This window comes from Bubalus kerabau, chromosome 1 (genome assembly GCF_029407905.1).
Source record: "Bubalus kerabau isolate K-KA32 ecotype Philippines breed swamp buffalo chromosome 1, PCC_UOA_SB_1v2, whole genome shotgun sequence".
Lineage (NCBI taxonomy): Eukaryota > Metazoa > Chordata > Mammalia > Artiodactyla > Bovidae > Bubalus > Bubalus kerabau.
In genome coordinates, this window is record NC_073624.1 from 209,477,241 (window position 1) to 209,496,340 (window position 19,100).

At 41.2% G+C, this 19,100-nt stretch overlaps 1 protein-coding gene across 1 annotated transcript in view; it reads left to right on the plus strand.

Annotated features, from left to right (window-relative positions):
* The first annotated feature begins 8,436 nt into the window (after positions 1-8,436).
* NLRP3 (NLR family pyrin domain containing 3) overlaps positions 8,437-19,100 on the plus strand; it is a 48,885-nt gene continuing 38,221 nt past the window's right edge. The window contains exons 1-5 of the mRNA XM_055566700.1: positions 8,437-8,554; positions 10,521-10,582; positions 10,763-11,065; positions 15,257-15,361; positions 15,869-17,624. Coding sequence (XP_055422675.1) covers positions 10,783-11,065; positions 15,257-15,361; positions 15,869-17,624 — 2,144 coding nt within the window. The 5' untranslated portion in view covers positions 8,437-8,554; positions 10,521-10,582; positions 10,763-10,782. The remainder of the gene's footprint in view (positions 8,555-10,520; positions 10,583-10,762; positions 11,066-15,256; positions 15,362-15,868; positions 17,625-19,100) is intronic.

Here is a 19,100-nt window from a genome sequence, read left to right on the forward strand (position 1 = left end):
GTCAAAACTCTGCACATCACAGATTTTGGGTGATTTAGCTTGGATTTCTCCTTAGCTGACCAGTGTCAGCAAGAATCAGTCTTCTATTGGTTCACTCACAGTTTCTCCTCACACTAGTAGCAGATAACCACTCACTCTTGAAACTGTATGTCCCCATTATATCCCAACATCCTGCCACTACTGTGGTCCACAGAGTTCAAAGATGTTTGTTGATTTGCCCAAACACTCAGACCTTGAAATTGCAAGGAGGGTGGGACTGGGGTTGCTGTTTCCCACTAGTGTGTGTTCCCTACTCTAGAAAACTCTGGATTCTCTTTATTTTCCTGCAGATGGTCTCTCTCATTATGTCCCTTCTCACTCCAGTTCTAGGCTTCAAGAGCCCTGGGCCCTCTCGTGACTTCATAGAAGTCTATGAAGTATGGTGACTTCATAGAAGTCTATGAAGTATGGTGACTTCATAGAAGTGGAAGTTCTTTTTTTGTTTCTCTGTTGTTCTGGATTAATTTCAGAGGAGACACAAGGGTTAGAGGTTTCTCTTCCTTCTCTCTTTAATAGGAAATCTTTTTAGCTTTTTCCCATAACTTTTAAAAGGTTTCTAAGGTTCATCATGTCCTTGCCTTCTAAGGACAACGTGCTCAGTTGCTCAGTCCTGTCCAAATCTGTGACCCCATGGGCTGTAGCCTGCCAGGCTCCTCGGTCCATGGGGGCTTCATTATGATAGAGACAATACAGAACTGCATGAAGCAGAAATGTCTTCTTCTTCCCACACAGTAACCTTTTGAGGGATGATCTCGGAAGCAAAAATGTGGTGTGTGTCTGTTTTCATCTTTTCTCTGTCTCTATATAAACATTTTAAGTATTGCAATTGATCCACAATTGCAATATACTAGCTATAGAGGTAGCTGGTATAGCGAAATATAATTGCTTATTTTTAACTGAGTCCTAGGAGTAGTGTTTATACTTCTTTATTCTTCTGGGTTAAACGAGAGAGAAAGAAAATGAGGAGTGGAAATGTATAACATAATTGATATTCTTTTTTATTGTAGAAAATATATATCACACACAATTTTCCATTTTAATGATTTTTAAGTGTGCAGTCCAGCAGTGTGATATACATTCACATCATCATGCAGCCATTAACATCACCCATCTCCAGAACATTTCATCTTTTTTTTTTTTATGTGGCCTTATCATGCCGCTTGTGGGATCTCAGGTCCCCAACCAAGGACTGAACCCAGGCCCTTGGCAGTGAAAGCACAGAGTCCTAATCATTGGACCACCAGGGAATTCCAAGAATTCTTCATCTGCAAAACTGAAACTTTGTCACCATTAAATGCATCCCTATTTCCCCCTCCCCACCACCCACCCCCGGCCTTGGATCCCTTCCAGCCACCATTCTTTCTGTTTCTGTGAATGTGACTATTCTAAGAATCTTATATAAGTGGTGGGCTGCTGTCTATGGGGTCGCACAGAGTTGGACATGACTGAAGTGACTTAGCAGCAGCAGCAGCAGCAGCATGTGTTTTTACGTAACTGTCTTATTTCACTTAACATAATGTCAGCATGGTTCATGTTGTAATATATGTCAGAATTTCCTTTTTAAGGCTGTATAATATTCCATGGTATATATATAATATATTTTGTTAATGCATTCACTAGTTGATAACACTTGGGTTGCTTCCACCTTTGGCTATAAACACAGGTATATTAAAATGACTTTTAAAATACATATAACTGAACCTTACCAAATATCCCTTCTTTCTGATGAAAAAACTTGAAATGTTTATTTTCTTTGTTTAAAGATAAGACATTTAGTTATAAGATGAGTTAACTTATGGGGACCTCATATATAGTGTGATGACTGAGAGTTAATAATATGTATTTATACTTGATTGTTGAGAGTAATCTTAAATATTCTCAACACACACACAACACACACAATTCTCAACACAAACACACAAAGGTAACTAAGTGATGGATGTGTTAACTAATCTTATGTTAATCATTTCACAATATATAATGTGTACCAAATCATGTTGTACACTTTAAACGTGCACAGTGTTATTTGTCAATTATATCTCAATAAATCTGGGGGTGGGGGTGGGAAAGATATGACTGAGGAATTAGGAATTCAAATTCAAGTTCCAAGCAAGCAAATATAAATAGGAGGTATGGGCTGAATCTAAGAGGTTGGAGGGAGTGATGGAGACTACAGAAAACTGAAGTTAGCTCAGTGTGGCTTCCTTTTCTAGCTCCTGGTTCCATATTGAAGGAGTGCTGCTTGGATTGGTTCTAGAGTTCTAAGTTTTAGACACAAAGCTGACATCTGTTTTATGGAAAACCTCTGATTTTGTTTGTTGGTAACCAGTTTTAAAATGTAAATATACTGTGAGGCTAAAAGTTTTGCCTCTAACCCTCACAGCTAAGGATTTGCCTTCTTTTCCTAAGGAAGAATTAATTAAACATTCATTTTAGGGAATTTCCTGGTGGTTCAGTGATTAGGAATCCAGTGCTTCCACTGCAAGGGACATGGGTTTGATCCCTGGTTGAGGAACTAAGATTCTGCAGGCTGGATAGCATGGCCAAAAAAAAAAAAAATAAAAAACAAACCTATTTTAAAGGAGATAAAATGGAAAAAGGCACCAAAATTATGCAAAAAGAAAAAAATTCTAGGAGAGATTGGATTTACCCTTTTATATGTAAAAGTGTTTGTATTTTATCAATATAATAAAATATAAATGACTTGGTTACTTTTTTTCAACTGAGTAGCAAACGGTGAGGAAACAGTAGTGGCTGGCAACTATGTTATTTTTAGAACAATTTAACAGTTCTTAGGGCACTGATGCCCACCTGTGAGCTCATGCACAGGTTTTCAGCCATGCTATGTCTATAAGTAGTGAGTATTAGTTCAGCGTTGACTTCAGGGAAATCAAAACTCACAGAGAACTCAATCATGCCTCAACAAAGGCATGTAAGTGTGAGTTGCCTTTGGATCTAAGGAACAGAAGACTCATATTAAACGGGCCTTTCACTGTTGGGCTGGTTGCTTCAGTGGACATGTTCCTTCCATCTCCAGCCGTGCCATCCTTAGTGTGTTTCGTGCTCCCTCATGTAGTTTGGAGCATCATATCCCAACGTGACCACATCTACTTGCAGCAAACGGCCAAATACGGAGATTCTTTAGAGCAGACTTTTTTTCTGTGGGGTCTGGGTCTTTTGATCAGAACTTACCAGCCCACTCCTTAAACAATAATTACTAGGAGAGCAGGATCTAGTGATTGAGTTATATAAACCAGAATACACCCCTTAAATTGGAGGAGAGTTAAATTTTCCCAAGTCCTGTGAGGAAGAGGTGAATTCTTGTGCAAAATTGAGTTCCTTTGAGCAAGAAAGGTGGACACTGGATGGTGGTCTGACCATCTCTAGCATCTGTTTCACTTCTGTGAAATTCTACACTCATCACAGGGTGTTTAGCCTTTTGCAGTTCATGTCTTGACGTGGATTAGAAGGCATAGGAGAAAGAATCAGCACCTAATGGGGGAGAAGCAATGAAAGGAGTGTTATCAGTTAGAGGACTGGGGTACTGATGGAGGCTGGAAAAGCAGGGAAGCCCAACTGTCACTGTTATCCTATTTCAAGGCCATCAAAACCCACCAACTTGATAGCTGTGCTAGGTAGCATTCTTTTTCTTTTTTCCTATTTTAATTGCAAAGTTGCATATGCTTGTTGGGAAAAAGCCAGTCAATGAAGAAATGTATATTGTACAACATACTCAATGAAAGTCCTCTGTATTAAAGCAAAAAATAAAAATTCTTTCTGTGTTCTAACTTCATGTTTGTAGTTTCAGATACAAGTCTTCCAAATTTGTCTATACCATGTATTAATAAGTGCTAAGTGCATATATATATATTTAAAAAATAAGTAATCATATATATTTATATATATCTTCAACAATGTAATGTCCGATAGAATAATATTCGGCAGGAAATAATTTAAGATTTCCAAGCATGAGGAATTAAGCTCAAGGACGGCCTTCCAGCCTTCGAGTCAGACCAAGGCTGACCACTAAAACTCAGTTGTGATATACTTGTACTCTTTTGTACCATCCCCACATGTGGCTACTGAGCCCTTATTATGCCACCAGTGCAGCCAGAACTGAATTGATTTTTAAAAAATATTTATTTATGTATTTGTCTGTGCCAGGTCTTAATTGCAGCATGTTCAGTTTTTAGTTAGCCTCCCCGTTAGGACTCAAGCATTCAAACTCTTTTTTAAAAATGTTGATTTATTGATTGATTTTTGACGGTGCTGGGTGTTCATTAGTGAAGTCACTCCGGACTATAGCCTCTCAGGCTCCTCCGTCCATGGAATTTTCCAGGCAAGAGTACTGGAGTGGGTTGCCATTTCCTTCTCCAGGGGATCTTCCTGACCCAGGGATTGAACCTGGGTCTCCCTCATTGCAGGCAGACGCTTTGCCAGCTGGCATTGCTGCGTGTGTTTCTGTAGCTGCAAGACACCAGCTTCTCGTTGCGGTGGCTTCTCTTGTAGAGCACAGGCTTCAGTAGTTGCAGCGCGTGTGCTCAGTGGTTGTGCCTCCTGGTCTCTGGAGCACAGACTCAATAGTCGTGGAGTATGGGCTTTGTATTTCCACAGCTTGTGGGATTTTCCCTCATCAAGGATCAAACCCATGTCTCCTGTATCAGCAGGTGGATTCTTTACCACTGAGTCACCAGGGAAGCCTCATGCAAACTCTTAGCTGTGGCATTTGGGATCTAGTTCCCAAATCAGTTCTCTCTGATCAGGGAGCAAACCCCCTGCTTTGGGGGTGTGGAGTCTTAGCCACTGGACCACCAAGGAAGCCCCCCTGAATCATTAATTTTAATTAATTTAAGTTTACATTTCAGTAGCCATGTGTGACTAGACTAGTAGCTACTCTATTGGTTAGTGCAGGGTTGACGATTGGAAAGTGACTGCAATGCCTGCAGCCTAAAAGAGTATCTTTGCCAGGAAAGCAACGTGCCTTCCGGCTTCTCCTGTAGAACTGAAACTACTTTCCCCACAGGCTCAGGAAGGGCGATTAGCATATCACGTTAACTGTGTGGAGGTCGAGGGAAGGGCAAGATGGGTGAGGATTTGGAGGCATTCAGGCCCAGAGATACATGCAGTATTTAGGGTAACTTGAAATGGCAACCCACTCCAGTACTCTTGCCTGGAAAATTCCATGGATGGAGGAGCATGGTAGGCTACAGTCCATGTGGTTGCAGACTCGGACACGACTGAACAACTTCGCTTTCGCTTTTCGCACTGTTATTGCTGTTTTGCTTCGGACTTTTCAATAGAATCTTGACTTTAAATGTTTTAGATCTTTGTCACCGTGCCTATGCTTTTATGTCTCATGTCTGGATTTTTTTTTATGGTTCAAAAAAACCCCTATCTCATTTCCTCATTTTGCTCCCACCTGTACAATCAGGGATGGCTCATATGTACTTGGAAGTGGGTTGGGGCAACATGTGGATTTACTTTCATTTTGGTTTGGTTTCCTGTAGATTATTCAATTAGAAAGAGTTTGTGGCAAATTTGCGTTTGGAACCCAATACCCAGAACTCCAATCAACTCTGCTTTACAGAAGTGAGTTGCAGGTGTTTCGTGGGTATAATTGTTTTTCTTTGGTTCACAGTATTTCATTGTTATTCGCCAAGGTTTTAGGAGGGAGTGATGAAGAGATAGGAAGAGAATTGTTGTATTCTATTTTTATGGCCTTCTTTGTTTATTATTTGTATTGATTTTGATAGTTCCATATTTGAAACAATGTTTTCAGAATGCAGAATAACAGGCAGGCAAAGCATGGTGTTTTTTTTTTTTTTTTTTCTTTTTCTTGATTAGTTTTTATACATGATTAGAGTATCGTTTCAAAATTCTGGAATGACATTTGAACTCTGCTTCTACTTTGCATTTCCCTCTCAGTTATTGGTTGATTGATCTGCTATCTCTCTCTGTAGCCTCAGCATCTGGAGTTCTCACAGCTCCTGCATGCACCCTGGCCTTTAACAACGTGCAGAGCTTGAGACTCAGGTCTGCTATCCTACCCTTGCTTCAGTGGGAGTAGATGTCCCTCTTTCATCTCTCAGAGTGATAGCTTACTGTGAACGATGTCGGATTTGTGATCTCCAAAGAAAATTTAGCTTCAGGACCAGGGACCAGCCTTGATCACTCAAGAGCTTTTGTATAGCAGAGTTATATTAAAGTATAAAAAGGGTCAGAGAAAGCTTCTGACATAGACATCAGAAGAGGGATGGAGAGTGCCCCCTCCCTAGTCTTAGCAAGGGAGTTATATACTTTTTAAATTGATTATTACAGTAAATCAGAAGAACGTATCAAGCTTTTAAGAGTCTTACTAGACCCACTCTCACAATTTACATTTTAAGATGACAGAATTAGAACTAACAATAGAAAGATCTTACCAGACCCACTCCCATAATATACATTTTAGGATAACAGGATTAGTCAGAAGGTTTTCAAGAAGGAGAAACTGTCCTCAAGCTGGATATATTGTTGTTATATAATCCTTAGTACAGAGTTTAAGCTGAGCTGTTTTATTGTGTAATCATCAGCTCTGGGCGTAAAGAAAAAAACATTTTATGTGACTAAGGAATGTAGAAAAAATGTCCTTTTCTCCTCCCTGGGAACTCCAGATCCCTATCTACTCTTTGGGAGCCCCAGACCCCTCTCTCCTCCTAGGGGACCCCAGACTTCTTACCAACCTGCCTAGGAACTGACTCTCTCAAGAGCATTTTGTACACCATTCTGTAACAACAGGAGGAGGAGGAGCTAACCACTGATACCAGTTTTTGTGATTCAGGCTCTGTTCCAAAGGCCTCACATTTACCCATTTGCTCAATTTTTATGACAACCATCTCTGACTGGTGCTATTGTTATCCCCAGTTTACAGATGAGGAAACGGAGACACAGTGAGACAAAGTCAACCACCAATGCCTCTGTACCCTTAGGTTAGACTTGAATGCTTTTTCTTCTTGCTCCAAGTTTCCTGCACTCCCTGGGGTGCTGAGTGCCTCTCACCATGTTCCATGGAACTCATGCCATTATTGGACTGTGGTCCTGCAGACATGGTAACAATTAGAAAAGCAGGTCTGGGTGTATCTATCTTCTCTAGCTCTTCTTGGGTAAGGCAAGCTGCTATTCAGCTTTGTGTTCATGCTTGACACACACTAGGTACTCCATAAATTTTAGTTGAACAAATAAGTCAGTGACTCGGAGAGTAGAGTTTGTGCCTATCCAAAGGAATTGAAATCAGGATCTGATCTTGAAGAGATATGTGCTTCCATGTTCGCTGTGGCTTTATTCACAATATCCAAGACACAGAAACAGCATAAGTGTTCATAATCAGAAGGATGAATAAAGACAACCAAAGCATCCATCAGTGGATGAATGAATAAAGAAGATGTGATATATATATACATACATACATATATATTTAGAATGTTGGAATATACATATATATATATTGGAATATATTATTGGAATATGTGTTGGACTATATATATTCCATATATATGGAATATTTCATATGTATATTAGCATAAAAATATGTGAAAAATATCCCAATGGAATGTTATTCAGCCATGATAGATAAGGAAATCCTACCATTTGCAGCAACATGAGTGGATTTTGATGACAAAATGAAATAAATGAGAGGAAAGATGAATACCAAATGAATCACTCATGTAGGATCTAAAATAGTCAAACTCATTGAAACAGAGTAGAATGACAGTTTCCAGGGGCTGGGGAGAGACAGAAAGAGGGAAATGTTAGTCAGAAAGTGGGCAGTTTCTATTATGCAAGATGGATAAGTCCTGGAGATCTGCTCTATAGCATAGAGCCTGTAGCTAATAATACTAAATTGTGTACTTAATATTTGTTTATGGTAGATCTTATATTGTGTTCTCACCACACACACACAGTCAATTTTCCCCATATAATAGGGTGGGGAGAAACTTTGGGAGGTGATAAATATGCTTATAGCCTTGATGGTGGTGATGGTTTCACAGGTATATACTTACCTCAATTAAGTGGTGAAGAAAAATAATAGTCAGTGGTTACTGTATTGTCTACTGACCTCCTCCATGTGACAGCTTGGAAGTGAATGGGATCTGCAGTTTGATAGCCAGGTTATGCTTTCGATTGTCTGTTTATGCTGCTATGGTATTCTCCATCACAGCCCCCTCTGTGTCATCAAAACACTCACATGGCTGCTGTCAGAGTCAGAGGGAACATTCATTGAGCAGCAGTTGAATTTCCTCCCCTTTTCTACCCCAGTGGCCACTGAGGGGAGGCCAGGTATCTCTGGCTGCAAGCAGGCTCAGCTTTGAGAGCTTCGGTTTGGAAAATCCAGTGATGTGAGTAACCATTAGTCTCTGCTTTTGCCTATGATGCAAGCCTGTTTGCTCCAAACTGAGACCACATCCTTCCTGCTGGGTTGTGACTGCTATAAATTCGTCTAGTTTCTTCTCCGGCTGTTCCCGAGGCTGACGTCTGGGTGAGTCCAGCTCTGAGGAGCCGGGTGGCTGAAATAGCCTGGGGAAGAGTGGGGAGATTGTTTCAAGGGGCAGATTTTGACTAGAGGTTCCTTCTGCCAGCCTTCAAGTCTATCCTTTAACAATGTTTCTGGAATGTTTCTTTTATGTTTATCAATATTTGGTTGCCATGTGTGCCAGTGCATGTGTGTGGGGAGTGGGGGTCAGGAACAGTGACCATGGCTCACACTCACTCCCCTAGGAAGTGGATAGATGGGATGCATATAAGGAAATGAGCATATTTAGAAACCAAGGGACAGAGAAGGTAAAGGTCAGGGTGGGGGTGCACTAAGGTTAGGGATAGGGTAGCGCAGAGGAGAGGCAGAGTCCTGATGTGGATGGAAAGACTGATGCAATGGGACCTGAGAGGGTTGGCAGAGCTGGTGGATCTGTCTGGAGTACCCCCTCTCCTCCTGCCACCTGCCAAATGCATAGGGGATGGACTTGACAGGGGCGGTGGGCGGTGGACGATGCATGATGCGAGGAGTGAAGAGGCAGGAATGGAGACAGAAGGAGCGTTGAACATGTTTAAAATGTCTTGAACATTAAGCTGCGCTTTTACGAATTCCAGTTTGCAGAGTTTGAAAGCTTCATAAGCTTTCCCTGGTGGCTCAGATGGCAAAGAATCTTCCTGCAATGCAGGAGACCTGGGCTCATAGGGCTTCTCCCTTCCTATAATTCTTTTCTAAATTCAATAATATGAAGAGTTCAATTCCAAACAAAGCCAATGTGCTCATCCATCCAAAATCTAGAAATTGTGTATGATCAAGAGATATAGCAGCTGATTTCAAGTCTTTGTGGAACTTGAAGTCTAGTTAGGAAACCGAGACATTGAACATTACAATGAGATTGTGTGATAAAACCTGGGAAAGTGCTTTTGTTTTTTAACAATCTGATTTTTGGCTTTCCTTGGTGGCTCAGACGCTTAAGAATCTGCCTGCAATGCAGGATGGGTTCGATCTCTGGGTCAGGAAGATCCCCTGGAGAAGGAAATTGCAAACCACTCCAGTATTCTTACCTGGAGAATTTTAAAGGAGCCTGGTGGGCTACAGTCCATGGGGTTACAAAGAGTTGGACACAACTGAGCAACTAACACTTTCACTTTCATCTATATTTTGTTATCATCTTCAACCATTTTTTCCTCCTACGTGACTGAGATACCTACTTAAATGGTGGAAGAAATGTTCTCACACTTTTTATGCAGAGAAAAATGCAATGTTAGGGGCATGACTCAGAAATCAGTGACCCTAGTGTAAATCCTGGCTTTGTCTCTCCTGGCTGTGAAACTCTGGGCAAGTCAGTTAGCCTAAGACTCAGTTTCTACTTCCATACCATGGAACTAGGAATATAATTTTTCAGTTTTGTGCATCAGTATAGCACCTAACTCATGAGAAGCTCTCAATAAATGTGAGTTCTAATAATTATTATAATTGTGAATTTTGCAAGGAGACATTAAAGAAATGTATATATTTATCATTCTTTCTTATCACCCCAAGTTCCATCCCATTTCAGTTTTAATCAATCAATGTGTTGATAAAGGGTTTGTTACAGACTATGCCTTCCTCTGCATGCTTCTATGTTCTCTTTCCTTCTCTCTAGACATATGCTGTTCTGTTATCTCCATAATTACTCATTCATACTATCCTTTCTTTTCTTGTCCCTCATTCATCTTTCCTTGGTTCAAAACAGAAACAAGAAACCAGAATCTTTCAGTTGGAAGGAAGGTAAAAAAATCTCATCACTCTGCTATTTTATAGATGAGGAAACCGAAGTTGAAAAATAGTGGAGAGATTGCCCAGGGTCATACATAGCCAGTAATCAGTGGGATCAAAGTTCTCTTGGTGATACATCAAGATGGCATTAGGAAGCGGTTTAAGACTACATTGCACTGTTAATGTGTTGTGTTGGTGATTTTGTTTCTCTCCATAGGGGCACCTTTCTTCCATGGCTCAGGACACACACCTGGGTTGAGCCAATAGGAAAACTTTCTGGTAAGATTTGACTCACTTTTAAAAGCTAAAGATGGCAACTTGTTAGAATCCAGTGATATTTTTTCCTTTCAATTTTCTGGGTTTTTGATACTTTAATTCTCTCTGAGGGTAAATTTCTGAAAAGACTTAACCATATGCTGTTTGCACCACCTAACTTCCAAGTGTGGATTTATGCCCAAGGACTCTGACCGGGTGTGCAGATGAGAATGGTAAGTGTCCGCTGCAAGCTGGCTCGTTACCTGGAGGACCTGGAAGACATAGACTTTAAGAAATTCAAGATGCATTTAGAAGACTATCCCAGTCAGAAGGGCTGCACCTCAATTCCTCGGGGTCAGACAGAAAAAGCAGATCACGTGGATCTAGCTACCCTGATGATTGATTTCAACGGGGAAGAGAAGGCATGGGCCATGGCCAAGTGGATTTTTGCTGCAATCAACAGGAGAGACCTTTATGAGAAAGCTAAGAGGGAAGAGCCAGAATGGGGTGAGTGGAATCAAGACAGTACTTTTTTTAAATCATGATAAAATATACATAAGATAAAATTTACTATCAGCCATTTTTAGTGTATGATGCAGTGGTGGTTAAGCTCATTCACACAGTTGTTCAATCAATCTCCAGAACTCTTTTTCATCTTGCAAAACTCTGTACGCATGAAACAATTCTACCCTCCCCTCAGCGCCTGACAACCACTTTCTGTCTCTATGAATTTGACTATTCTAGTACCTTTTGTAAGTGAAATCATAGAATATTTGTCTTTTTGTGTAGCAGCATAAACTTCCTCAAGCTTCACGCACATTGTCTCATATGTCAGGATTTCATTCTTTTTTAAGGTGGAATAATATTTTGTGGTATGTGTATACCACAGTTTGTTCATTCATTCATCCATCAATGGACTTTCTAATTGCTTTTAGCTTTTGACTATTGTGAATAATGCTTCTATGAACATGGTTGTACAAATCTCTTTGAGATCTTGCTTTCAATTCTTTTGGGTTTATTTCCAGAAGTGGAATTACTGGCTTATATGGTAATTCTAGTTTAATTTTTTGAGGAATTGCCATAATGTTTTCCACAGTAGATGCACCATTTTACATTCCCACTAACAGTGCACAAGGGTTCTAATTTCTTCACATCCTTACTAACATTTATGTTTTCTTTTTTGATAGTAGCCGTCCTAATGGGCATGAGATGGTATCTCATTTGTATTTCCCTATTGACTAGTGATACTGAACCTCTTCTCATGTGCTTGTTAGTCATTTTCTTATCTTTGGAGAAATGTCTATTCAATTCCTTTCCCATGTTTTAAATGGGTTGTCTGTCTTTTGCTGTTGACCTTTAGGAGTCCTTTATATATATATATCCTGGATATTAACTTCTTATCAAATATATGATTCGCAAATATTTTCTCCCATTCTGAGGGTTGTCTTTTCACTCTGTTGATGGTATCCTTTGAGAAATCAAAGCTGATATGTTTGTTTTTTAATCACTTATTATCTTGACTTTATCATCTACTTTTTCTTCTCATGATAGTGCTATGAGAAGATGGAGGAAAGCAGTTTTCTTTTTTCTAACTCCTTTAAAAACCTGTCAGGGCTCACATACCCATAAGAACCTTCTTTAATTAGTTACACTTTATTCACATCTCTCCTGGGCCTAGACTTTCTCCAAGTCTTCATCTAGCATCTAAGTATCTACCTGCATGGTCAACAGACTTGGATCTCTGCTTCTCATGGCTTGGGGCAATCTCTCAGCTTATAGAAGTATGTAATTTCTGCAGAAAAGCTTTTCCTATGGCCATTAATTTGGGCATTGGAATTAGTGAAAGAAATCCTCTTCATCTCTGTGGACATATGGTGAGGTTCTTCCTTCTGGCTTGGTGTTCTGAGCAAGGGAAGGATACAAGAAAGGGCTCAGAGGAACCTAGAAAATCACAAGATGATGAGGTTGAGCTAGTAAAAAAGAGTAATAAAAATGAATCAGTGTTTCTGAAACAGACAAAAATGGTGGTGTATATGTAGTACATCTATGCCATTTGAAATCAGTTTTATAGACTTAAACTTCTGTTTTCTAATGAATTATTTTCTGATTACCCTGTTTTTTCTTCTAACCTTGTTTTGTCCATGTTGGCATATCTAAAGTTAATTAAAAAGTATTTATACTTGCAAATATAAAATAGATCAGCAGATCACAAGCAGAGTGAGGTGGGAAAGAAATAGGGATCTAATGAGGGAGATAAAAAATAGGGGCATGAGGCAGGTGTGTTTATGAGTGTGATGTTATAAACAAATTGTGTATAATAGCTTAATTATAATTGTGTCAGTACTGACATTCTTAATAACCATTTTAAAGTATAATAATCAAGGTTACTTCTCTGGTGGCTCAGATGGTAAAGAATCTTCTTGCAATGTGGGAGACCTGAGTTCGATCCCTGGGTTGGGGAGACCCCTTGGAGAAGGGAATGGCAATCGACTCCAGTATTCTTGCTTGGAGAATTCCATGGACAGAGGAGCATGGCAGGCTACAGTTCATGGGGTCACAAAGAGTCAGACAAGACTGAGGGACTGAGACTTTCACTTGCAATTGTGGTTGCAGAAGTAGTTCACTAAGCAGATTTTATGGATTTTATTTATTCCTCACAAGAAGCCCTGGAGGCCTGTGCTTTTTCAAATAAGTTTTCAATTTCATTATACTAAGTGAAATAAGCCAATCACAAAAAGACAAATATTCTGTGATTCCATTATAAGAGGTACCTAGAGTAGACAAATTCATAGAGACAAAGTGGTGGTTTCTAGGGGCTGCAAGGAATAGGGAATGAAGAACTGTTGTTTAATGGATATAAACAATTTCATTTTCACCAGGTGAAAAATAATTCTGGAGAATGGTTGCAAATGAGAAATGTGAAATGAGCCTGGAAAAAGTTATAGTTGTCCATAGCTCTGTTCTAACCAGAGCCAAGCCTGGATTCAATGCCAAGAGTCTCTTTGGTTGAATAACCATTATACCATTTGGCATAGGTTTTGGGGGTGGAAGAATTATACCTAGGGTTAGAAGTTTTTGTTTTTTGTTTCAGGGGGCTGGCTAGTGTTATATTTTAAGTAAAAATTAAGTTTTGCCCTTGGTTTGAGTTAATGTTTAGATTTTATTTTGTGGTTTTGTGTGTGTGGGGTTAAGAGCATTTGCATTCAGAATAAGTAGACACCTCAGGAATCTTTTATATAGCTCTGGAGTTCCTGCCCGCCTAAATTTATCTGTCCCATGTATTTGCCCTGGTACCTATCTCTTGTTCTGCTGTGTCTAATTTCTCCTATAAGATACTTCTTTTGGATGTGTAATTTATTGATTGTTTAGGTCTATAATTCTCAACTGTGGATGCATGTGGGGCTTTTAAAATAAAAAGGTGCCTTGTACTTGATAATCTGTAATGACCTATATGTGAGTAGAATCTAAAAACGAGTGTGTGTGTATATATATATATATATATGTGTGTGTGTGTGTGTGTGTGTGTGTGTATGTGTGATTCACTTTTCTGTACAGCAGAAAACTAACACAGCATTGTAAATCAACTGTACTCCAATAAAAATTATTTTTAAAATAGATAAATATAATAGTGCCTGGGCTCCACCTCAGAGAACTGAAAAAGGATCATTGGGAGTAGAGTCCTAGAATCAATACTTTTAAAACTTTCTAAGTGAATCTAAAGTTAGTCAGAATTCTGAATTAGATATAAGTCAGATGGGTTATTCTTGCTCTTGAAGATTCCAAATATGGGTCAGATGAATTCCAGGCATTTGGGCTCAAGGGTAGATGATACTGCTGGCCTTTGGCTATCCTGGGGATACCTGAGAGTGTGGGGATGGTCTCAAAATCAGAGCACAAGGGAGGGAGTCTGCCAAAGCTAAATGAGGATGAGAAACTTTGATGCCTCATATGTTTGCCTTCTGATTTCCAAGCTTGGGAGATAGATTCCAAGCCTGGATACAATGAAGACACAATATTAGTTGGTATCCATTGCTTTGAAATTAGGAGTACAGGAATGCCTCCAACTGGATATTCAACTGAGCTGTATTTTGGTTTGGGAGATGTTCAGGGCAGGTGGCTTTGACCTGTGCCAGGTGCTGGCTATTGGATTTCAATTGTTTTTGTTGTTCAGTCCCTCAGTTGTGTCTGACTCTGAGACCCCATGGACTGTAGCATGCCAGGCTTCCCTGTCCTTCACCATCTTCCGGAGCTTGCTCAATCTCATGTCCATTGAGTCCGTGATACCATCCAATCATCTTGTCCTCTGTCATCCCGTTCTCCTACTGCCTTCGATCTTTCCTAGCATCAGAGTCTTTTCTAATGAGTTGGCTCTTTGCATCAGGTGGCCAAAGTATTGGAGTTTCAGCTTCAGAATCAGTCCTTCCAATGAATATTCAGGGTTAATTTCCTTTAGGATTGACTGGTTTGAACTTCTTGCAGTCCACAAGACTCTCAAGGGTCTTCTCCAACACCACAGTTCGAGAGCATCAATTCTTTGGTGCTCAGCCTTCTTTATGGTCCAACTCTCACATCCATACATGACTACTGGAAAAACCATAGCTTTGACTAGATGGACCTTTGTCATTAGGTTTCAATGACATCACCTTAATCAGGAGTCCTCGTTTTTGACACTTTGTATTTTCTTCCTTTATTTCTCAGAGAATGCAAATGTTTCTGTGCTAAGTCAGGAGGAAAGCCTTGAAGAAGAATGGATGGGTTTACTGGGATACCTTTCCAGAATCTCTATTTGTAGAAAAAAAAAAGGTAAGCAATGTAGTTGGTATTTCTGATTGGGTTTAGAGACCTGGTTCTGTAGGTACTTGAAGCTCAGAAGGTGGATAACTTGGTGATCCTAACATGTTCCTTGGGGTGAAAAGGTCTGTCTTAGGAAATCCACTTTAGCTTAAGAAATAGATGCATGTTTCACTCCTTGCAGTCCCAGAACCATGGGTGGGCAACTGAATGTTTCAGGTTTTATAGGGCATGAGCTGCAGACTACGTAAAGGAGTAAGATTGAATGAAGAAAGACTTTCTGGCCAGGGCCAATGCATATGGCACTTTGCTGTTCTTCTGTTCAACCGTGTCTAGGAAGATTTTGACACCCTACATTTTCTGGGGCTATCCATACCCCAGGCAGTGACGAGAAATTGCAACTCCTATTCTTTAATATCAGTTTCCATTCCTTAGAGACCACCAGCCCCTGTTGATAGCTTGTCTCTGGTGGATGTGATCAAGCTTCTTCTGAAGTCTAACTTTCTGTCTCTGACACAGATTACTGTAAGAAGTACAGAAAATACGTGAGAAGCAAATTCCAGTGTATTGAAGACAGGAATGCCCGTCTGGGTGAGAGCGTGAACCTCAACAAACGCTTCACCAGGCTGCGTCTCATCAAGGAACACAGGAGCCAACAGGAGAGGGAGCATGAGCTCCTGGCCATTGGTAGGACCTGGGCCAAGATACAGGATAGCCCTGTGAGTTCTGTGAACTTGGAATTGCTGTTTGATCCTGAGGACCAGCACTCTGAGCCTGTGCACACAGTGGTATTCCAGGGAGCAGCGGGCATTGGGAAAACAATACTGGCCAGGAAGATCATGTTGGACTGGGCATCAGAGAAACTTTACCAGGATAGATTTGACTATTTGTTTTACATTCACTGCCGGGAGGTGAGCCTTGGGACGCAGAGGAGTCTGGGGGACCTGATCGCCAGCTGCTGCCCTGGCCCAAACCCACCCATAGGCAAGATTGTAAGCAAGCCTTCCAGGATCCTCTTCCTCATGGATGGCTTTGATGAGCTGCAAGGTGCCTTTGATGAGCACACAGAAGCACTCTGCACAAACTGGCGGAAGGTGGAGCGGGGAGACATTCTCCTGAGCAGCCTCATCAGAAAAAGACTGCTTCCTGAGGCCTCCCTCCTCATCACCACAAGACCCGTGGCCCTGGAGAAACTTAAGCACTTGCTGGGCCAGGCTCGTCATGTGGAGATCCTGGGTTTCTCAGAGGCCAAGAGGAAGGAATATTTCTTAAAGTATTTCTCAGATGAGCAGCAAGCAAGGGAAGCCTTCAGGCTGATTCAGGAGAATGAGATCCTCTTCACCATGTGCTTTATTCCTCTGGTCTGCTGGATTGTGTGCACTGGGCTGAAACAGCAGATGGATAGTGGCAAGAGTCTTGCTCGGACATCCAAGACCACCACTGCAGTGTATATCTTCTTCCTCTCCAGTTTGTTGCAATCTCAGGGAGGGAGCCAGGAGAACCACAACTCTGCTACCCTCTGGGGCCTCTGCTCACTGGCTGCAGATGGAATCTGGAACCAGAAAATCCTATTTGAGGAGTGCGATCTCAGAAATCATGGCCTGCAGAAGGCAGATGTGTCTGCTTTCTTGAGGATGAACCTGTTCCAAAAGGAAGTGGACTGCGAGAAATTCTACAGCTTCATCCACATGACTTTCCAGGAGTTCTTTGCTGCCATGTACTACCTGCTGGAAGAAGATAATCATGGGGAGATGAGGAACACACCTCAGGCTTGTTCAAAGCTTCCCAACCGAGATGTGAAGGTCCTTCTCGAAAACTACGGCAAATTCGAAAAGGGATATCTGATTTTTGTTGTCCGTTTCCTCTTTGGCCTTATAAACCAGGAGAGAACCTCCTACTTAGAGAAAAAACTGAGTTGTAAGATCTCTCAGAAAATCAGGCTGGAGCTGCTGAAATGGATTGAAGCAAAAGCCAAGGCCAAGACACTACAGATTGAGCCCAGCCAGCTGGAATTGTTCTATTGTTTGTATGAGATGCAGGAGGAGGACTTTGTGCAAAGGGCCATGAGCCATTTCCCCAAAATTGAGATCAAGCTGTCCACCAGAATGGACCATGTGGTTTCTTCTTTTTGTATTGAGAACTGTCGCCATGTGGAATCCCTTTCCTTGAGGTTGCTCCATAACTCACCCAAGGAGGAGGAAGAAGAGGAGGAAGTTAGACACTCTCATATGGACCGTTCTGTTCTCTCTGATTTTGAGGTGGCATATTCTCAGGGGTAAGGAGATCTTGCTTCAGGCAATTGGTACTGAACGTCTTCTACTTCCTAGTCATCTGATTCTTGGCACTTGCTTTCTCTCCTTTGTTTTCAACAGTCTTGCAAATGCAGTTTCCACAGTTACAAAACAATGCCAGCATTGCTCATTTCTACCAGACCCTTTCATAGGCAGATATTGACTACTAGAGGAAGAGTAGGTAGACAAATGACATGAGAAAAGAGCCAATGAAACAATAAGCAAATGTTTGGTGGATGCCAATTTAGCACAATGTGGTATGTGAAAAAAATAATGGAAGAAAATGTTCATAAACTCAAATTGCTTGTAATTTACTTGGGACTTTATTGCTTAATAGCCTGTCACCTAAGGGGCAGAACAACCAGTATGATTCTGCCCAGGAACACAGAGGACAGAGGACCTCAGTGTGGGATGCTTGGGGGAGATTTCTTGGAGGAGTGAAGTTTGAGTTTGCCTTGAAAGATTGAGAGAATGTAGGTGGGTGGCAGAGAAGGAAAAGGAAATTTTTATTACCTAGACAATCTCTTTAAAAAAAAAATTAATTTATTTTTGGCTACGCTAGGTCTTGCTGTGTGTAGGGTTTCTCTAGTTGCTGCAAGTAGAGGCCAGTCTCTAGCGGTGCTGCACCGGCTTCTCACTGGGGTGGCTTCTCTTGTTATAGAGCACAGGCTCTAGGCATGCAGGCTTCAGTAGTTGTGGCACGTGGGCTTAATTGGCCTGTACAGATGGAATCTTTCAGGAAGAGGGATGGAACTCATGTCACCTGCATTGGCAGGCAGATTCTTAACCACTGGATCACCAGAAAAGTCCTGGCAGTGGGGTCTTATATGAAGGAGACATGGATATGGTCTGAGGAAGAGCATTTATGTAGGAGAAAATGGGGAGGGGCAAGGCTTCACTGGAACAAGCAATGAAGGGAAATAGGGCTGGAAAGGAGAGAGTGCTCCAAGGCCCTCACTTTGTGCTTGCAGCCAGGCATTTGTCAACAGCTAGGGCTTCCCTGGTGGCTCAGATGGCAAAAAATCTGTCTGCAAAGCAGGAGACCCTGGTTTGTTCCCTGGGTCAGAAAGACCCCCGGAAGAAGGGTATGGCAACCCACTCCACTCTTCTTGCCAGGAGAGTGGTCAGAGGAGCCTGGTGACCTACAGTCCATGGGATCGCAAAGAGTTATACATGACTGAAGAACTAACACTGTCATTTGTCAACAGCACCCACTTCAAGGTCTGTTTACTCAGTTGCTAGAGGGTTGGAAGTCAGTTGTGTGTGTTCATTGAAAGGGCTGAGTTCCTTGATTTCTAAATCTTTGGGCAGAAGCTACCACAGCTTCAGTGGCTGTGGGGAGCTGTCTGCTCTGTGAATGCTTGGGTTTGACCTCTATAGAGGACACTTGACATGGGACAAAATTAAGGAGAAAAGAAGCTGGCCCTTTCACTGGCAGCAATAAGCTTTTAGCTCCCTAT